General features: G+C 38.1%; 1 protein-coding gene across 3 annotated transcripts in view; it reads right to left on the bottom strand.

The window, feature by feature from the left end:
• Positions 1 to 3210: 3210 nt before the first annotated feature.
• The window catches only part of LOC127426019 (echinoderm microtubule-associated protein-like 6), a 92488-nt gene continuing 76221 nt past the window's right edge, over positions 3211 to 19477 (bottom strand). For all 3 annotated transcript variants that reach the window (XM_051672447.1, XM_051672448.1, XM_051672445.1), the window contains 10 exons: positions 15492 to 15700; positions 12895 to 13052; positions 12692 to 12806; positions 12335 to 12523; positions 9887 to 10059; positions 9628 to 9790; positions 9418 to 9521; positions 9185 to 9338; positions 7749 to 7849; positions 3211 to 6361 (listed from right to left, as the gene is read on the bottom strand). In XM_051672447.1, the coding sequence (XP_051528407.1) occupies positions 6337 to 6361; positions 7749 to 7849; positions 9185 to 9338; positions 9418 to 9521; positions 9628 to 9790; positions 9887 to 10059; positions 12335 to 12523; positions 12692 to 12806; positions 12895 to 13052; positions 15492 to 15700 (1391 nt within the window). In that variant the 3' untranslated portion in view covers positions 3211 to 6336. The remainder of the gene's footprint in view (positions 6362 to 7748; positions 7850 to 9184; positions 9339 to 9417; positions 9522 to 9627; positions 9791 to 9886; positions 10060 to 12334; positions 12524 to 12691; positions 12807 to 12894; positions 13053 to 15491; positions 15701 to 19477) is intronic.

Below are 19477 nucleotides of genomic sequence, written 5' to 3' on the forward strand. Positions count from 1 at the left end.
TCTGCATTGAATGCTAGAAGATACATATTTTGATTTGATCATATGGTTATATTTATTCAAAAATTAGATGTGGGTTGCTTTTCTGTTTGCAGCCACTTCAGTGTGTGTGTGTGTTATCTGATTTAACAGTGGCTTAAGGACACATGGATGGTGGGAATGGCGTAGCATTGATTGCCAGAAAATGCTGTGAATCTTGTGTTAGATTTTAGGCCAGATGTCACGATAATTTGCAGTTTTAATTAAAGCGACTGTAAGCTACAATGATAGCTCAGCCAAGAACATATGAGAGCCGCAAATGTGTCCCAGGAAGACCTGTGGGAAACAAGGCGAGAATAACATATCTTTAATATTCTTGAAGAAATTTTTTTTTGATTTTGGTCTCTGTTTACTTCAAAATGTTTTGTGGTTGAACATAACAGGGTTGAAAATCAATGCAAAAATTGCATGGGAAAAACTTTTTTTTTAAATGGAAAAAAACCGCTTCAAGTGTTATCGATAAAAGACGCCAACCTCAGAGAAACACACACCGCACACACCCTGTAAAGTGGGCCATTAATTTCCACTCACATAATACTCAGTATGACTTGCATTAGTACAAGACAGAATTGGATGTGTGTTATTTAAGTCTGTGAAATAATAATGTTCCAGCCCTTATGCAGAAGCTGCGCCGTCTCGCATTAATAAACAGTATCCACACACACACCATTCAGTATTCCGTTTTAAATCCCATGTGACCAAATGTACAAGACAACCGGTCCATTTCTATCAACAAAGTGGCTCCCAAGACTATTTGGACACTTAAAGGGATAGCTCATCCAAAAAATAAAAAATTAAAAATAAAAAAAAACATTGAAAAATTCTGACATCATTTACTCACACTAATGTTGTTCCAAACCCGTATGACTGCTTCTTTTGTGGAACACAAGACAAGAGCTTTTTAAAGAATGTTGACACCACTCTTTCTTATAAAATGAAAGTTAATGGTGACCATTCTGCCAAACATCTTTTGTGTTACACAGAATAAAGTCATACAGGATTGGAACAACACGAGGGTGTTATTTTTTTTTTTTAATAACTTTCTCTTAAAGTCACAATATAGCACAGCCAATAAAAATAAAATACTGACAATCTAGCATGGCCCCTTGTATTTAAGCTTATTAAAAAAGGTATAAGGAAGTTTCTGTGTATATTATTATGTCAAAAATGTGAAAGGGCTTCAAGTATGTAAGACAGACAGTTTAATAATCTAAAACAGGTCTTCTTAAATCTAATCTACCGATCTAAAGATTACAACACTCACTATTGTCTAACCAACAATTGTGCACCTGAATTACTCTGAAGTGGAACAGGATGTGTAATAAGGGGAAGGTTAGTGGAATTTATTTGGCACCTTGTACATTTAATATTGTTCAAGCATGCTTTTCATGCTTGTGTGGCAATAAATCATGACTCCCAATCTTTCTCTTTCACACACTGCAGTGGGTGTGTTTTGGAATGAACGACAATATTTCAGCATCAAGTTGTGTTTTCTGTATTTTCTGTAAGCTTATTTGAAACTAGCGAATCATTCTTTTGAGTCAAATGTTTTTTTTCTTCTTCAAAGAAGTGTTCTAGCGTGTTTGCAAAACGATCTGAATCGTTTCAGTCTGAATCATTCAAACAAATCATTCACGCACTGAATCGTTTGGAGCAGTGTCCCACTCCGTGAAACAGTAGTAAAGGGCCTTTTACATGGTGCACGATTGGCTACAGGCATTTTCCATGCACACGAGAGGCACCATACCACCACCTTAACCATGCTAACAACACCATTCACTATTTGCTTACTGTATTAATCGGTTTCGATGTCCGACACAGCTAGTCGTAAACCATTATTTACTGTCAATAAATGTGAGCAGAACTTTTTTCTGATGTGAGAATGGAAAAAGTGGCTTCACTCTGTGGTTTGGCTAGTCATTGTTTAGTTTTTGGTTTGGCTTTTTATAAGTGTCTTATTAGGTTTTCACAGGTTTTAAACAATCAATTACAAGCACCTCTAAATGTACACGTGGTTCGCTTACATGAGAATCTGTGTTTTGTACTGTTTGTCATACTTCCGTTGTGAAATATTCGTAAACGAATCAGAGTTTTTAAACAAATCTTTCAGTGAAAAAATCGAGCTTGTTCTCTTAAAGATTTAGTTCACCCAAAAATGAAAATTTAGTCATTGTTTACTCACCCATGTGTTGTTTTAACCCTAGATTACTTTCTTTCTTTTTCTTAACACAAAGGGAGAAATTGTGAAAGAATTTTATGTTCAGTGATGTCATACAATGGCAGTTTATGGTGACTACCTCTTCAAGCTTCAAAAGGACACAAAAGTATAATTCAGAAGTCTAATAAATTATTCATGAGACTCAAGATTGTTATGAAAGCATATGATAAGATTTGGTGAGAAACAAACTGAAATCTAATGTACAATTTAGTTTAAACGTTCACTTTTGATCTCCTGTGTGTGTTCATGATAGGGCACGAGAGCAACAGTTCACGCAGCCTCCTTGCGACATTGGGGCGTGACTGGAGGAGATAATTTCAACTCACTGCTGTGCAGCAAGCATACAGTATAAAGCGAACATTATTACAGGTTTGTTATTAACTCAAATCATTATAATAATTGTATAGCTAAGAATATTTGTGTATTTAAGATGGTTTTGTGTCGTACTTTCGTTTAATCGTTTAATCGTCTAATCCGTCAAATCCACCACATACTGTGCATGCGCTGAAATTTTTGTAAACAATGCGATTTGTCTATGTGGTTATAACAACACAGGGTGAGTAAACAATGACTGAATTTTTAATTTTGGGTGAACTAATCCTTTCAGTTGTTTCCGTTGTTGTGAACAACTCAGCGTAAAGATAATGGCGGCATTCGACAGATATGGCAGCTGACTTTCTGCCTAACCAGTTACTGTATTACCTTAAACAACAGTTATTTTTTATGGTCTAAAAACAGTTTCAAAGGCACCCTTATTTTTAAGCTACCTCTGTATACAGCCTCTAAAGGCAGAATTTTCCAGCTTTGCCAATATAATCCGCAAAAAAGGTGAATATGAACATATCTTTTTGGTGAACGCATTGAAATGACAACTCACTGGGATGAATCACAATCCCCACCAAAAAACTCTGTTTTAGAACACAGAGAACAAACAGAGCACATAATGAAGCAGTTAGTTAGTTTTTAATTCCTTGAAACAAAACCTTCAAATGCATCTATTTATCAAAGGTCTTTATTACAGTTCAACACCTGCATAACTAATGATAATTAATAAATGTATTTTATCCATATTTCTATTAAATTACAGCTGACTATTTTTAATATTTCATATTTATAAATAATATACAGTACTGTGCAAAAGTCTTAGGCACTTAAGATTTTTCACAAAAACATTTGTTTTAAGATGTTTATTTATATCTTCAGTTTTAGTGTGTCAATAGGAAATATAAACGTTAGACTCCCAAACATTACTTTGCAAGAAAAGATTAGAATAGAAGAACAGGGATCCCTGCAACAGATGTCATGGCCCCCACAAAGCCCCCCACTGAATATCGTGTCAGTCTGAGATTACATAAAGAGACAGAAGTAATTGAGACAGCCTAAATAGATAGAAGAACTGTGGCGAATTCTCCAAGAAGCTTGGAACATCCTATCTGCCAACAACCAAGAAAAACTGTGTCCAAGTGTATCTAGGAGAATCTGTGCTGTTTTAAAGGCAAAGGTGGTCACACCAAATATTGATTTCACTTTTTTATGTTTACTGGACTTTGAATGACATTAGTTGATAAATGAAAACTATTTATGCCATTATTTTTGAAGACATCCTCACTATGCAACATTATTCACAAGTGCCTAAAACTTTTGCACAATACTGTATATATATATATATATACATATATGCAGCCTGCCATTTAAGAGCTGTGAGCAGTTTGCCACCAGGTGGTGAAATATGGAAAAACACTCAAGTCACTGCTTTGACATAAGAGCACATTTTGCTCTTTAGTTATAAAATAACAGTATTCATTCATGTTCAACCATCACACAGACGCCATTTCATGCATTGTTGTTATATATCTTTCAATTACTGTAGATATACCTCTGTTGGACAGAAATTACAAAAACATGAACATACAAATTACAGATATACCAATATCTGCACACAATAAACACCACTGCTGTCACACCATTGGCTACACACAGTGAATCGCAATCTACACACGTCACAAAGGACAACAGTACTACTTACATTTTATATAACTTTTATATTTGGACAGCAAGTTTTTTTTGCAGTTTTCATATATATACCCACAGTTCAAAGACTGACCAACTAATTTGCATACCTCATACATACAACCCCAATACCGAAAGTTGGGACAGTATGAAAAATGCTAAAAAAAACAAAAAGGAGTGATTTGTAAATTATATTCACCCTTTGCTATATTGAAAGCACCACAACTAAACATTATATGATGTTTTACCTTGTGAATTTCATTGTTTTTTGTTTTGTTTTGAAAATGTACAGTAATTTAAAATCAAATGATTGCAACACGCTCCAAAAAAGTTGAGACGGGCAATTTAAGACTAATAACAATTTGACGAGTTGAAATAACAAGGCGATGTGAAACAGGATATGTGAAACAGGTGAAGCAATCATGTCATAGTATAAAAGGAGCCTCCAAAAACAGCCTAGTCCTTCAAGAGCAAGGATCATTCGAGACTTGTCAATTTGCCAACAGATGCTTCAGCAAATAATCCTGCACTTTGAGATCAATGTTCCCCAAAGACAAATTGGAAGGATTTGGGGCATTTCACCCTCTACAGTGCACAATATAGTTAAAAGATTCAAGTAATCTGGTCAAATCTCGGTGCGAAAAGGGCAAGATGAAAATCACTTCTGAATGCATGTGATCTCTGATCCCTCAGATGTCACTGTCTTAAAAAAATATCATTCATCTGTAATAGATATCATGAACAGGGGCTTGAGATTACTTTAGTAAACCTTTGTTAGTCAACACCACTCGCCGCTGCATCCACAGATGCAAGTTAAGACTTTACTATGTAAAGGAGAAGCCATACATCAACACTGTCCAGAAGTGTTGCCGACTTCTCTGGGCTCGGTCTCAACTTAGATGGAAAGTAGAACAGTGAAACTATGTTTTTTGGTCCGAAGAGTCCACATTTCAAATAGTTTTTGAAAAACACAGCTGTTGTTTTCTCCGGGCCAAAGAGGAAAAGGGCCATCCAAGCTGTTATCAGCGTCAGGTCCAAAATCCAGTGTCTGTATGGGCCAGGGGTGTGTCAGTGCCCACGGCATGGGTAACTTGCATATCTGTGAGAACACCATGAATGCAGACAGATATGTACAAATTTTGGAGCAGCATATACTGCCATCCAGCACCGTCTTTTCCAGGGACATCCCGGCATTTTCAGCAGGAAAACTTCAAACCATATACTGTCTGGATTTCAAGTGCATGGCTGTGTAAGCAGAAATGGTGATGTTTCACAGTGGTAAACACTCGATTGCCTCTGTCTCCAACTTTTTTGGAGCGTGTTGCAATCATTTGATTTGAAATTACTGAACATAAAAAACATTTTAAATTCACAAGGTAAAACATCATATGATGTGTAGTTGTAGAGCTTTCAATACAGCAAAGGCTGAATATAATTAACAAATCACTCATTTTTGTTTTAGCATTTTTCATACTGTCCCAACTTTTTTGGAATTGGGGTTGTAAATACGTACATACTTAAAAAATAAACATTTTAACAAAAATAGCACAGGTCAAATATAACATCTACACGTTACAGTACTTTATTTCGCCGTAAAAGGCTCCTGAGTCTGCTGTATTTGGATATTTTATAACAGGAAGAACAAATCATGAGTGGATATATTTAACATTTATGTACAAAATGTAAAAAAAGAAAAGGAAATTGCATAATGCATGATGTTTTAAAAAATAATTATACAAAGCTCTAAGTGAACATATTCCATATAGCACCATATATGCTTCATATGAACATTTCAGGGGCAAAAAAAAAAATCAGCAAACTGTGTCTCCAAGGCACTTAAGAATCAAAATGAAAAATACATTTATATCTGAAATATTGGCATGATTATGAGTGTTTATTTTTTGTAAGTACATGAGAGTGTAAACATTGCACTTCCCACAACATCCAAAGTCCATCAGGTGTAGAGGAGTTAAACGCAGCATAACAGAAGTGCAGCATCCAAATGCTGGAGGTATCGAGAGGAAATCTCTGATGTTTGGAGGAGATTCCCAAATAAGTGGAGCTGATTCCCGTTAGAGACATCTCCACACAAACACACTGACAGAGAGAGAGAGAGAGAGAGAGGAAGATTAGACAGACAGACAGACAGGTCGATCGATTGATCAATAGATAGATAGATAGATAGATAGATAGATAGATGGATAGATGGCTAGACAGATATACAAATAGACAGATGGATGAACAGATGGACAGACAAATAGAGCAACAGACAGACATACAGATATATAGGATGACAGACAGACAGACAGATAGATATATAGAACGACAGACAGACAGACATACAGAGAGAGAGAGATAGAGAGATAGAGAGATAGAGAGATAGAATGACAGACAGACAGACAAATATATAGAACGACAGACAGACAGACATACAGAGAGCGAGAGAGAGATAGAGAGATGGAGAGATAGAATGACAGACAGACAGACAAATATATAGAATGACAGACAGACAGACAGACAGACAGACAGAGAGAGATAGACAGATAGACAGATAGATAGATAGATAGATAGATAGATAGATAGATAGATAGATAGAATGACAGATAGACAGACAAATATATAGAACAACAGACAGACAGACAGAGAGATAAATAGATTGACAGACAGACAAATATATAGAACGACAGACAGACAGACAGACAGACAGAGAGATAGATATATAGAACGACAGACAGACAGACAGACAGAGAGAGAGATCGATAGATAGATATATAGATAGATAGATAGATAGAATGACAGACAGACAGACAAATATATAGAACGACAGACAGACAGACAGACACAGACAGATATACAGAATGACAGACAGACAGACAGAGAGAGATAGACAGATAGATAGATAGACAGAATGACAGACAGACAAATATATAGAACGACAGACAGACAGACAGAGAGAGAGATAGACAGACAAACAGACAGATAGATAGATAGATTGACAGACAGACAGAGAGATAGATATATAGAACGACAGACAGACAGACAGACAGACAGAGAGAGAGATCGATAGATATATAGATAGATAGATAGACAGAATGACAGACAGACAGACAGACAGATAGATACAGATAGACAGAATGACAGACAGACAGACTGAGACAGACAGACAGACAGATATATAGATAGATAGATAGATAGAATGACAGACAGACAAAGACAGACAGACAGAGAGATAGATAGACAGACAGACAGACAGATAGATAGATAGAATGACAGACAGACAGAGAGATAGATAGACAGACAGACAGACAGACAGATATATAGATAGAATGACAGACAGACAGACAGACAAATATATAGAATGACAGACAGACAGAGAGACAGACAGATAGATAGATAGATAGATAGATAGATAGATAGATAGATAGATAGAATGAGACAGACAGACAGATATATAGAACGACAGACAGACAGACAGATAGCTCACCTACAGTCGTTGCCTCCTACACTAATCACAAATTTGTCATCATAAGAAAAACGAATGTTGGTCACATGGGCAGAGTGACCAAAGTATCGTTTATGTTTGGCCTGTGAAGAGGAAACACAAACCATCAGTAAATCCCTCACATGTCTCTAGAATAAAGTAATAAGCCACTCAAGGCAGTGCAGTCATATATATCGGAATTCAGTCGGCCACCACGTTCTCAACTCCAGATGGTATATGCAGGAACTACACCCTCCGGTGCATAATGTCATGTTTCCCCACTGACGGCCATTCAAAAACAACCATGTATTCTGATTTTTTTCAAGAAACATTTTGAACAGAAACATTTCAGTAAACTGCACTATATCTTTCTCCTCAGCCGGCAAACATCTATTATTTCCTGACACCAGATGCATATTAAAGCGGCAAGGCGAGAGGAGACAAGACACGGCTGACCGTCACTTGTAACACTCAACCTACAGATGGATACAGATTTACTAACCCTTCACATTCACAGCTTGTGTTAGTCGGGACTATTTTTACCGTTCTCACCAATCTTGTATACCTGCTGGGGAGAAACAGTGTGGCGATTTTGTTCAGTTCTCAATTGTTATTTCAGGCGGAACAACTGTAGTAGTTTGACTGCGTGCTTCACATAAATTGGGACATATAGCTATTAATGACTGGCTGGATTGAGTGCTTTCAGGGGATTTTGTAAATCGCTTGTATGTTTGCTCTGCACAAATGTTAGCCAGTCTTATAAATGAAGTACACAGAAACACAGAGTGTTTTAGACAGAGGGCCAGAGACAGGGTGGAAAAGGGTAATGTATTACCAGTGTTGGGTGTAATGCATTACTAAGTAATTAATTACTGTCATCAAATTACTTTTTCATTGAAAAAAGTAAAGTATGGGATTACTAGAATTACAGTAATTTAATTACAGTTACTTCTGATGTAATTGCATTAAATGTTGTATGGACTATAGAACAATTCTATATAAAACAATAGTGAATTTAAAATAAAAATGTAACATCTAATGTTAAAATGTATGTTTTCTAATTTACGCTGCCCCTTTAAATTCTTTGGCCAGATCATGAATAATTTATTTGATTTTATATGATTTATTTGAAAGAATTAAAAAGAACAGTTTCATGTCTATCCATGTATTTTTTATCTGGTCGAGGTTGATCAGGGTTTTAGAAAGTAATTAGTAATAAGTAATTAAATTACTTTTCAGACAGAGTAATTAGTACAGTAATCTAATTACACTGTAGAAGATGTAATTAGTAGTTAGTAATTAATTACTTTTTTAGAGTAACTAACCCATCACTGTGCATTTCTACATTATGACTGTTTTTTGTGCAAACAAAAACTTTACTAACATTATAAGTGAACCTTAAGGGGAAAAAAAAGCATGACATGAGCCCTTTAACTTACAAATTTCTCAGAGCAGGGGAAGTCGAAGAGTTTGACGAGACCAAAATCATCTCCAGTGACGACGTTCAGTCCAGCATGAGAAACACACGCGCAGTTCACGTCAGCCTTCTCAGCATTACGCGGCCAGATGCCCAGAACCTCATCACCAAGAACACTGTTCAAGATATGGGAATTACTACGGTGAATGAACTCAGCAAATTTTGTGGGTACGTTTTGATTGAGAATGTTCTTACCTGGTCCAGGTAGCCCAGGTGATCCTGTCAATCAGGGTTTGCTCTGTGACGATCTTTCCGCTGGGAACCTCATGTATCTGCCGCTTATATGAACCTGTAGAGACCTGAAAACAGACACACACATGCACACATTCAAATTAGACTTGCTATATCAGTTGTGTATGTTATTAATCACCTGCTCTTGTTCATGTTTTGTGAAAGTATTTGTACCTCAATGTATTTGCTGTCAGCAGAAAAGTCCAGCTGGATGACAAAGCCAGGAATATCTTTACAATAACCGATTCGGTTTAGAGACGGGCCGAGTGTGAGATCATAAAAATCCACAGCACACTCTACTGACCCAACGGCCAAAAGTCTGTTATCAGAACTAAACCTGTGAACAAGAGGAGAAATATTATTGAAAATGAATATTATTACTTGATAAAATTCATTTATGTATTAATGCTTTCATTTTGTCCAGAGTTCTGACCGTATGTCCTGAATGGCAACGCTGCGGTCCCTCTTTTTGCCCCATACGGTCAGTGAATTCACCAGCAGCACTATAAACTCTCCATTCTCCATCCCGATCGACACCATTTCACCGTTCGGACTGTACGCCGTGCACTTTGCTGGGTGACCAAGACTCACTTTGTTCAGAAGTTTCTGGATGGAAAACAATATATTTACAGAGAATTATGAGCCGGGTTACCACTCCTTATGACCAATTCATTTCTGTGACTTTTCCTGTTATTCGTAATTTAAACTAGAAACTTTAAATTAAAAAATATTTTATTAATGGCAGAGTTAGGCAGGTTTTACTACAGTAACCATAGTATCACCATGGTATTTTGTAGTTAAATCATAGAAACCACAAAATTAAACATGGTTACTATAATAACACCATGATTAATTGCATTAAAACTATGGCTGAACCAAAAACATGGTTACTACAATATTACTATAGTAAAACCATGGTTATTCTTACCCGGATAAAACCTTTCTCTCAACTCCCTGACCTTTACCGTGACCAAATCAACCTTTATATTATATATATTTTTTTTAACTATAAGAAGTATTAAAGAAAATATGGATGGGAAAAAGTGGGACAAAAGGCAGAATCGAACCCGGGTCATCCGCACGAAAAAAACACATCCACACCGTCGTTACACACTACACCACTGAAGCAACACAGAGGGTGCAGTTTGTTTTCAGTTTGTGTGTTTCTGCTAGACTATTGGAAAGCAAATAGCCACGCTGTGTGTCATTTGCTATTTACACGTATTGCAAAAACTTATTTTCAGGTTGTGATGAGGAGAAGGGCGTGGCCGGGCTGTGGGTGTGCGCACCTGATGCTGAGTGGCCCAATCAGCAGGAGAGAGATAAGAGGAGGAGTCACTCCCGACTCCTCCTCTTATCTCTCTCCCACTGATTGGGCCACTCAGCACCAGGCCTGCACACTCACAGCCCGGCCACGCCCTTCTCCTCGTCACACAGGTTTTCCATGCATTTGGGAACCCTGTAAACTGTAGGTTCATATTAACCCTAGAACGCATATGTGGATCAAAAACCGCACAGCAGTCTACATTTTGACTATAATTTTAACATGAAGTGATCTTTTGATCTGCCACTCCAGGTATTCCTCAATTAGGGTGTACTGACTTTTTTAACATTTAGTTGAATATTTTTTTAATTATACGAAAATTTGCATCAATATCCCTAGAATGCATATGTGGGTCGTATATGGCCCATATGTGTTTACTATGGTATTCAGTGCATTTAACAATAATACATTAATTATTTTCATTTATGTACTTAAATACTGTATATGTTAAATACCATGTTCACATTCATATTTATGTGTTGTATGCAAATATAGCAAGTTGTCGTTTAGCCAATGCTTTTATCTAAAGTGCATGACATTATACCAATTAATTACAGGGACAGTCCACATGAAGCAAAAATAAATAAATGCCTTATTCACAGCAAGGGCACAATGGTAATAGCTCCTGGATCTATTCTGGATCCTAGTGTGTTTGAACCTGCAACTTTTTTTTTAGTATGCATCACCACTCCGAACAACAAATATAGCTACATAGAGTAATATACTGTAGAAATATAGTGTCATACAGCAATATAGACTCCTCTTCTTTTTCTTTGGGCTGCTCCCATTAGGGGTCACCACAGCGGACCATCCGTGATGCGCATATTTGACTTGGCACAGGTTTTATGCCGGATGCACTTCCTGACGCAACCCCCAGTGGCTGGGGGACTCTCACTCACACCTACGGGGCAATTTAGAGTCTCCAATTCACACAGCAATATAGACTAAATAAGGTTATTATTTTTCAAGTTTATAACAAATCTTCTTGTAAAAAACAAACAAACAAATAAACATTTTATCCTAGGCCACTGTACTTTTAAGGTATGTGTTTTTACATTTAAAAATGTAAAATAATAAATAAAACTATTACAGTTGATTTTACTTTAAAAAAACAACAACAAAAAAGTAGTTTTATAAAGAATTCATAAAAGAAATCTAGATTTCACCTGGGTCTTTTTTGACCCACATATGCATTTAAGGGGGGTAAGGTTGTGTATGCAGTGAAAGTGGACTTAAATATTGACCTGTTTCTCACCCACACCTATCATATCGCTTCTGAAGACATGGATTAAACCACTGGAGTTGTATGGATTAATTTTATTCCATATAAAATTCTGTATGGTTACTTTTATACAGCATATAATTTATGCTGCCTTTATGTGCTTTTTGGAGCTTCAAAGTTCTGGCCAGCATTCACTTGCATTGTATGGACCTACAGAGTTGAGATATTCTTCTATACATGCAAAAAATTGAAACCCAAAATCTTGATGCTGATTAAAAAATGTCTGAACAAATTATATGTTAACTACCCATTAACACTCAAAATCCCAGCCTGACCTTATCAGCGAGGTCCCAGATGCGGATGGTTCCGTCATCGCTGGCTGAAATAAAGACGTCTTTAGAGGGGTGGGTGGCCAGACCCCAGATACGGCCCTGTGTGTGTCCGTTTATCATGGTGTTGGAGGCGGCGTTCTTCTCTCCCACCTCGATGATCTCGCCATCCTTCGTTCCCACCAAGATCTTTCCCTGTTATTCCATAAAGAACACATTACCTATTGTCTTTCTACTTAAAGTTACACTTCAATCAACACACTGTTATAAAAATGAATGCTTGAATGCATACTTCTCATTACTATTCCAATACATTGTTTGAATAAACCACAACCATGACGATTTGAGCAATGTTGTGCTCACCTTTCCTCTGCACACAGATCTAACAGTTTCTATAGGAAGTCCAGTCTCTAGTTGAAACGCTCTGCATCTCTTCATCTCCTGATCCCACAGTTTCACAGCCCCGCCCTCTTTAGTCCTGCACATGAAACACAATATACAGAACCGGTCAATTGTTTGGACACAGTCAACAAGTGTCTAAGTGTGTGGTGTAGAGTTGTACTCACGGTCTCTCTTTGCCTCCGGTCACTATGAGTCCGTCTCTGAGTGTCGTGTACATGGTGAACACAGGTCCAGTGTGTGCTTTAGCTACTACACGCACCAGGAAATGCTCCCGCCACACGTACACATCACCGTTTATCGCACCAGTAAACGTCAGGTTATTCTACCAGACACAAGAAACATATGACATTACAGTCTGAGTGTTTCAAATGTACCGCAAATTTACTAAAGTCACAAACATATTCATATATTCAAAAATACTGTGACCAGATGTCCAGTTTCTGCTGGGAAAGTTATGTATTTTAGAAGCTTGTCATGTGTACTGATCTTTAAAATTTGTCCCATTTTTTGAAACTCTAGATGATTAGATTTGAGTTAATATACTATAAGGATGTCCTGATACCTTTTTTTGGAGAACAAGTACGAGTACCGATACTTTTCGTTACTCGCTGATACCAATACCTGTTTTTTATTTTTTATTTTTTATTTTTTCTGAAATCCATATTTAACAGTTTATTTAAATTTTATCATCAAAATAGGGTCTAAATAAATTAAGTCATTAAAACTGTAATCAAATGAAAATAGAACATTTTATTTTCAACATAATATTGTATTATTACTTCATTTTTATCAAATGAAGAGCTTTTATACAGAACCTCAGAGCACAATACAAAATACTGCTGCATAATAGAGCATTACAGATGTGAGATATTGCTTAAATATTATACAATTACTATTGATTTATTATTATTATTAGTAGTAGTAGTAGTATTACAGTGAATATACTGTAGTGATATATTTCTGTCATACTTTTTTTTCCATTAAATAGAACTTTTATTTTGGCGGAAGCTTTTATTTTGCGGTGAAGCTCTTTCTGTTTCTGTGTGTTTCTGTGATAGTAGCTTCTCACCTCCGGAAAGCCAGTCACTACGTGACCCAATGTAATTATCAAACCATAAAAGGCTGCTATTTAATGAAATAAATATGTAGTCTGTATGTGCTGCACACTACATAGTGAATTAGTGCTCTGTTCGCTGTCATCTGCTACAAACAGAGCATGCAATGCTCATGATGGTGTTTTAGAGCTCCTTGGTATGAGCAGCCGACTTCACATTTACATTAAAAAATTCTTAAAACAAGATCTATTTACTTTGAAGCATGCAGCACATGCAAACTATATATTTATCTCATTAAATCGCAGCCTTTGCAGTTTAATAATCACACTAAGACATAGCATGATTTTAATTTGTGCACTGAATGTTTATGGAATGACATTCGTAGAATGGATGGTATCGGTTTTTGGTATCGGAGCATTTTTATGAACACGGATACAAGTATGTAAGCGCAGTATTGGAATTGATTCCGATACCAGTAACTTTTATCTAAAAATTAGATTGAAAAAAAAAACTATTAGATAAAAATTTACATATATATTATAAATACCAGTAATATAATAATTGTAGAACAGTAGATGGTCATACATTTACACTTATAATTCACTATTCTCTATTTCTATATTTTATATTGCATGGAAAATGTCATGTACATTACATTTTATGTTGTTTAACTACAATAATTCAGTCTGTCTGGGTTATATTTTACCCAGTATATACACCAATCAGCCACAACATTAAAACCACCTGCCTAATATTGTGCAGGTCCCCTTCGTGCCGCCAAAACAGCGCCAACCCTCATCTCAGAATAGCATTCAGAGAGATTCTTCTCACCATAATTGTACAGAGCGGTTATCTGAGTTACCGTAGACTTTATCAGTTCTAACCAGACTGGCCATTCTCTGTTGACCTCTCTCATCAACAAGACGTTTCCATCCACAGAACTGCCGCTCACAGGATGTTTTTTATTTTTGGCATCATTCTGAGTAAATTCTAGAGACTGTTGTGTGTGAAAATCCCAGGAGATCAGCAGTTACAGAAATACTCAAACCAGCCCGTCTGGCACCAACAATCATCCATGTGATTATCTAATCAGCCAATCATGTGGCAGCAGTGCAGTGCATAAAATCATGCAGATACAGGTCAGGAGCTTCAGTTAATGTTCACATCAACCATTAGAATGGGGAAAAAATGTGATCTCAGTGATTTGGACCGTGGCATGATTGTTGGTGCCAGATGGGCTGGTTTGAGTATTTCTGTAACTGCTGATCTCCTGGGATTTTCACACACAACAGTCTCTAGAATTTACTCAGAATGGTGCCGAAAACAAAAAACATCCAGTGAGCGGCATTTCTGCCTTGTTGATGAGAGAGGTCAACAGAGAATGGCCAGACTGGTTTGAACTGACAAAGTCTACGGTAACTCAGATAATCGCTCTGTACAATTGGGTTGACAAGAATATCATCTCAGAATGCTATTCTGAGATGCTGGTTGGCACTGTTTTGGCAGCACGAGGCGGACCTACAGAATATTAGGTAGGTGGTTTTAATGTTGTGGCTGATCGGTGTGTAATATATATATATATATATATATATAAGGTCCTAAAATAGACATAATTTTATTTTCTATTCTGTTCTATAATACATCTACAGAAAGTCAATTTGGGTCAAAATCTGCATCATAACCAAATAAAAATCAATGTGACTCACAGCTCCAAACGCTACAGAGAGCATGGTCTGCATGCGGCCATCTTCCACCGCTCCGATCACTCCTTTCTTATACAGCAGAGACCCACCCACCAGCGTCCAGAACTTGATGTGTTTGATTCCCACTGAAACAAACTGGGTGTCCGAGTCCGGCCTGAACTCCACCACGAAGATCCGATCCGTGTGACCGCCCTTACTGCAAACTTTGGACCCTGAAAACAGAGAAGAAACTAGCACATCGTCAACTAGGGTTTGGGGTAGCGCAGACACGTTAAGTCAAGTCTCAAGTCTTTGGTCACAAGTCCAAGTTTTTAAAAAAAAGTTTTTTGGAGTTTTTTGGGCAATAGTTCTTTATCTGCAGCTGATTAGTTTAATAAACCATGTAAAAGGCTAATTCACTAATAAAGTACATAAGCTTTTACTTTAATCATAGATTATTTTTTTTCAGTAAACAATCAATAAACTATCAATTTTTTTTGCATTAAAAGAGAACAGATTTTACACAAAAGAAAAACTAGCTTTGTCCATAATTCTTTAGGGCTTTAAAGCCCTTTTATTCTATTTTGCATTTGCCCTTATGAAAATTAACCATAGTTTTTATCATTTAAATAGTGGTATTTATTTGTAACAAGACCATGGTAAACTCAGATAAAACCAAGAATGGATCGTCACTACCATGGTAAAATGTAACATGATTTCTATAAAACAAACTTTGGCATTTTTTGTAAAGAAAAACAGTATCCTAAACACATTTGAAACAAATACAAAATATAAACATTTATAAACTGCCATAGTTGAATTATATTCCCTCACTCCCCTAATGTAGCCTATTATATTATGAATATATTTCTGCCTAAAATACGACAGTCAATACAGTTATTGTTACTATAGTAAATTCATGATAAAGGTGGTGATGTGTGAAAAGTCTGCTAATTTATGTCTGTGCATGTCCCAGTGTTTTCTAGGTGTTAATGCTGTTTAGTCGGGCTGTTTAATGTGGTTTAAAACTAGTTTGCTCTCCGAGAGGTTTGCACCAGAGAATTCTGTGCCGAACTCAAATGTTTTCGTGACTTGTGCCATGCTTTACACTGGTCCTAGCAGCGCTGTAATGATTACGCTGTGAAGTTGAGAGATCAAGACGCATGAACACACCTGCTCTGCGCTCGCGCTGCTTTGTCCATTGATCCGGGTAGCAAATAGTGCTGTTTCATTCCACTTTTGATGCTTGCCATTTGATATCACTTAACAGAAATCGGCAGTGCATAAACGAAGAGAGAGGGTGAGTTGTCAACTCTGTAGTCGCACCGCAAAATGACTTGTGTTTTTCACGAGTCTATGGTTTCGAGTCCAATTCAAGTCTCAAGCCAATTGTTTCCGAATCTGAGATGAGTCGCAAGTCTTTTTTTTTTGCGACTTAAGTGCGACTCGAGTTCGAGTCGCAGACTGCAGTTTCCATCTCTGGGGTAGCGCATTACAATTAATGCAGATTACATAGATTACTTTTGGAGGTAACAAGTGAAGTAACACGTTGTTATTTATTTTAATTTATTAATTTATATAAATGTATTCGTTCATTCATTACTTTTTACATTATTTTTAGGATTTAATTATCTGAGAACACATTTGAACTTGGGTAACGTTTATATAAACACCACCGTGCAACATGTCAAAGTATGTCTTGCCACATCTCCGACACACGTTACTTTTCAATTTACACCATAAAAACCACAGAAAAGACTTTTTCAAATAACATGCATTACTTTTCTCTTTATTGTATTTATTTATTGAAAAATACAATTGAAACCTGTCTCTTCCCCATAGAAGGCGTAGGACTCAAGATGGCGCCAAGTATGGCTGCTGCGTTGCGAGCTCCGACACAACATAGTAATGTTTTGTTCACAATTCTTATGTTTTTTGTCTTGGATGTTGTCTGCCTTATTGTCTACGACAGACAAACACTTTTGGACATTGGTTCAGCAATCTCACACCGTAAACCGGACTTCACATTCCTCAATGCCGACCCGCTGTTTTCAAACACGCAAGTGGAGCCCTTTGTCTGGGCAGCACGGCCGCGGAAACGCAGGAGGAAAAGGGGAAACAGAGCCGGCGTTCTCATCAGAGTAAGACGCCGTGCAAATCGACCCCCGCTACCCACTATTCTACTGGCAAATGTTCAGTCTCTGGATAACAATCTCTTTCCAACGAGATACAAGGGACTGCTGCATTATCTGCCTAACAGAAACTTGGATGTCTGCAGAGATTCCAGACTCAGCCATTGAACCCATGGGGTTCTCCGTGCACCGAGCGGACAGAGCGAAAGACCTCTCAGGTAAAAGCAGAGGTGGTGGTGTATGTTTTATGATCAACAAATCCTAGTGTGATCAGAGGAACGTACATTCTATCAAGTCTTTCTGCTCTCCTGATCTGGAATTTCTTATGCTTCTGTGTCGACCATTCTGGCTACCAAGGGAATTCACAGCGGTCATTATCACTGCTGTGTACATCCCGCCACAAGCCGACACAGACCGGGCACTCAAGGAACTGTATGGGAGTATAAGTGAGCAGGAAACCGCGCACCCTGAGGCCGCGTTCATTGTGACCGGGGACTTTAATAAAGCCAGTTTAAAATCAGTCGCACCAAAATATCACCAGCACATTAGTTTCAACACACAAGGGGACCGGGTTTTGGACCATTGCTACTCTCCGTTCCGGGATGGCTACAAATCCCTCCCCCGCCCACCATTTGGCAAATCGGACCACTGTTCCATTCTGCTTCTGCCCGCTTACAGGCAGAAATTGAAACAGGAAGCACCCACCCTCAGAACGATCCAGTGCTGGTCGGACCAATCAGACTCTACGCTACAAGACTGTTTTGATCACACGGACTGGGAGATGTTCCGGTCCGCCTCTGATGACGACATCGAGCTTTACGCTGATAGTGTAATGTGTTTCATCAGAACGTGCGTAGAGGACGTCGTTCCAACCAGAACTGTATGAATCTATCCGAATCAGAAACCTTGGATCAATAGCGATGTTCGCACGGCACTTAATGTGCGGACCTCCGCTTTTAATTCCGGGAACGTGGAGGAGCATAAACAAGCCAGTTACCGCAAAACGCCAGTACAGGAGTAAGATTGAAGGACAGTTTAACACCACCAACTCTAGAAGCATGTGGCAGGGAATTAACATCATCACGGACTTTAAAGGGAATAAAAACTCCGCCATGAACACCGCTGCCTCTCTCCCGGATGAGCTAAATACTTTTTATGCTTGTTTCGAGGGAAATAACACCGCCCTCGCAGAGAGAGCTCTCGCGGCTGAAGCTACAGAGGTTAGTTCACTCTCCGTATCTGTAGCGGATGTAACCCGATCCTTCTGACGGGTGAATATCCGCAAAGCCACTGGCCCAGACGGCATTCCGGGCCGCGTCATCAGAGCGTGCGCGAACCAGCTGGCTGGTGTTTTTACGGACATTTTCAACCTTTCCCTCTCTTTGTCTGTAGTCCCCACATGCTTTAAAACATCCACCATTGTCCCTGTTCCAAAACAATCAAAAATAACTTGTTTAAATGACTGGCGTCCTGTTGCTCTGACCCCCATCATCAGCAAATGTTTTGAGAGACTAATCAGAGATTACATCTGCTCTGTATTGCCTCTCTCTCTTGACCCATTGCAGATTGCTTACCGCAACAACCGTTCCACTGATGATGCCATTGCACCTACAATACACACTGCTCTCTACCACCTGGAAAAAAAGAACACTTATGTGAGAATGCTGTTTGTAGACTACAGCTCAGCATTCAACACCATAGTGCCCTCCAAGCTAGATGAGAAACTCCGGGCTCTGGGCTTAAACAGCTCGCTGTGCAGCTGGATCCTGGACTTCCTGTCAAGCAGACGCCAGGTGGTTAGAATAGGCAGCAACATCTCCTCATCACTGACCCTCAACACTGGAGCCCCGCAGGGCTGTGTTCTCAGCCCACTCCTGT

The sequence above is a fragment of the Myxocyprinus asiaticus genome, chromosome 35 (genome assembly GCF_019703515.2).
Source record: "Myxocyprinus asiaticus isolate MX2 ecotype Aquarium Trade chromosome 35, UBuf_Myxa_2, whole genome shotgun sequence".
In the NCBI taxonomy this organism is placed as follows: domain Eukaryota; kingdom Metazoa; phylum Chordata; class Actinopteri; order Cypriniformes; family Catostomidae; genus Myxocyprinus; species Myxocyprinus asiaticus.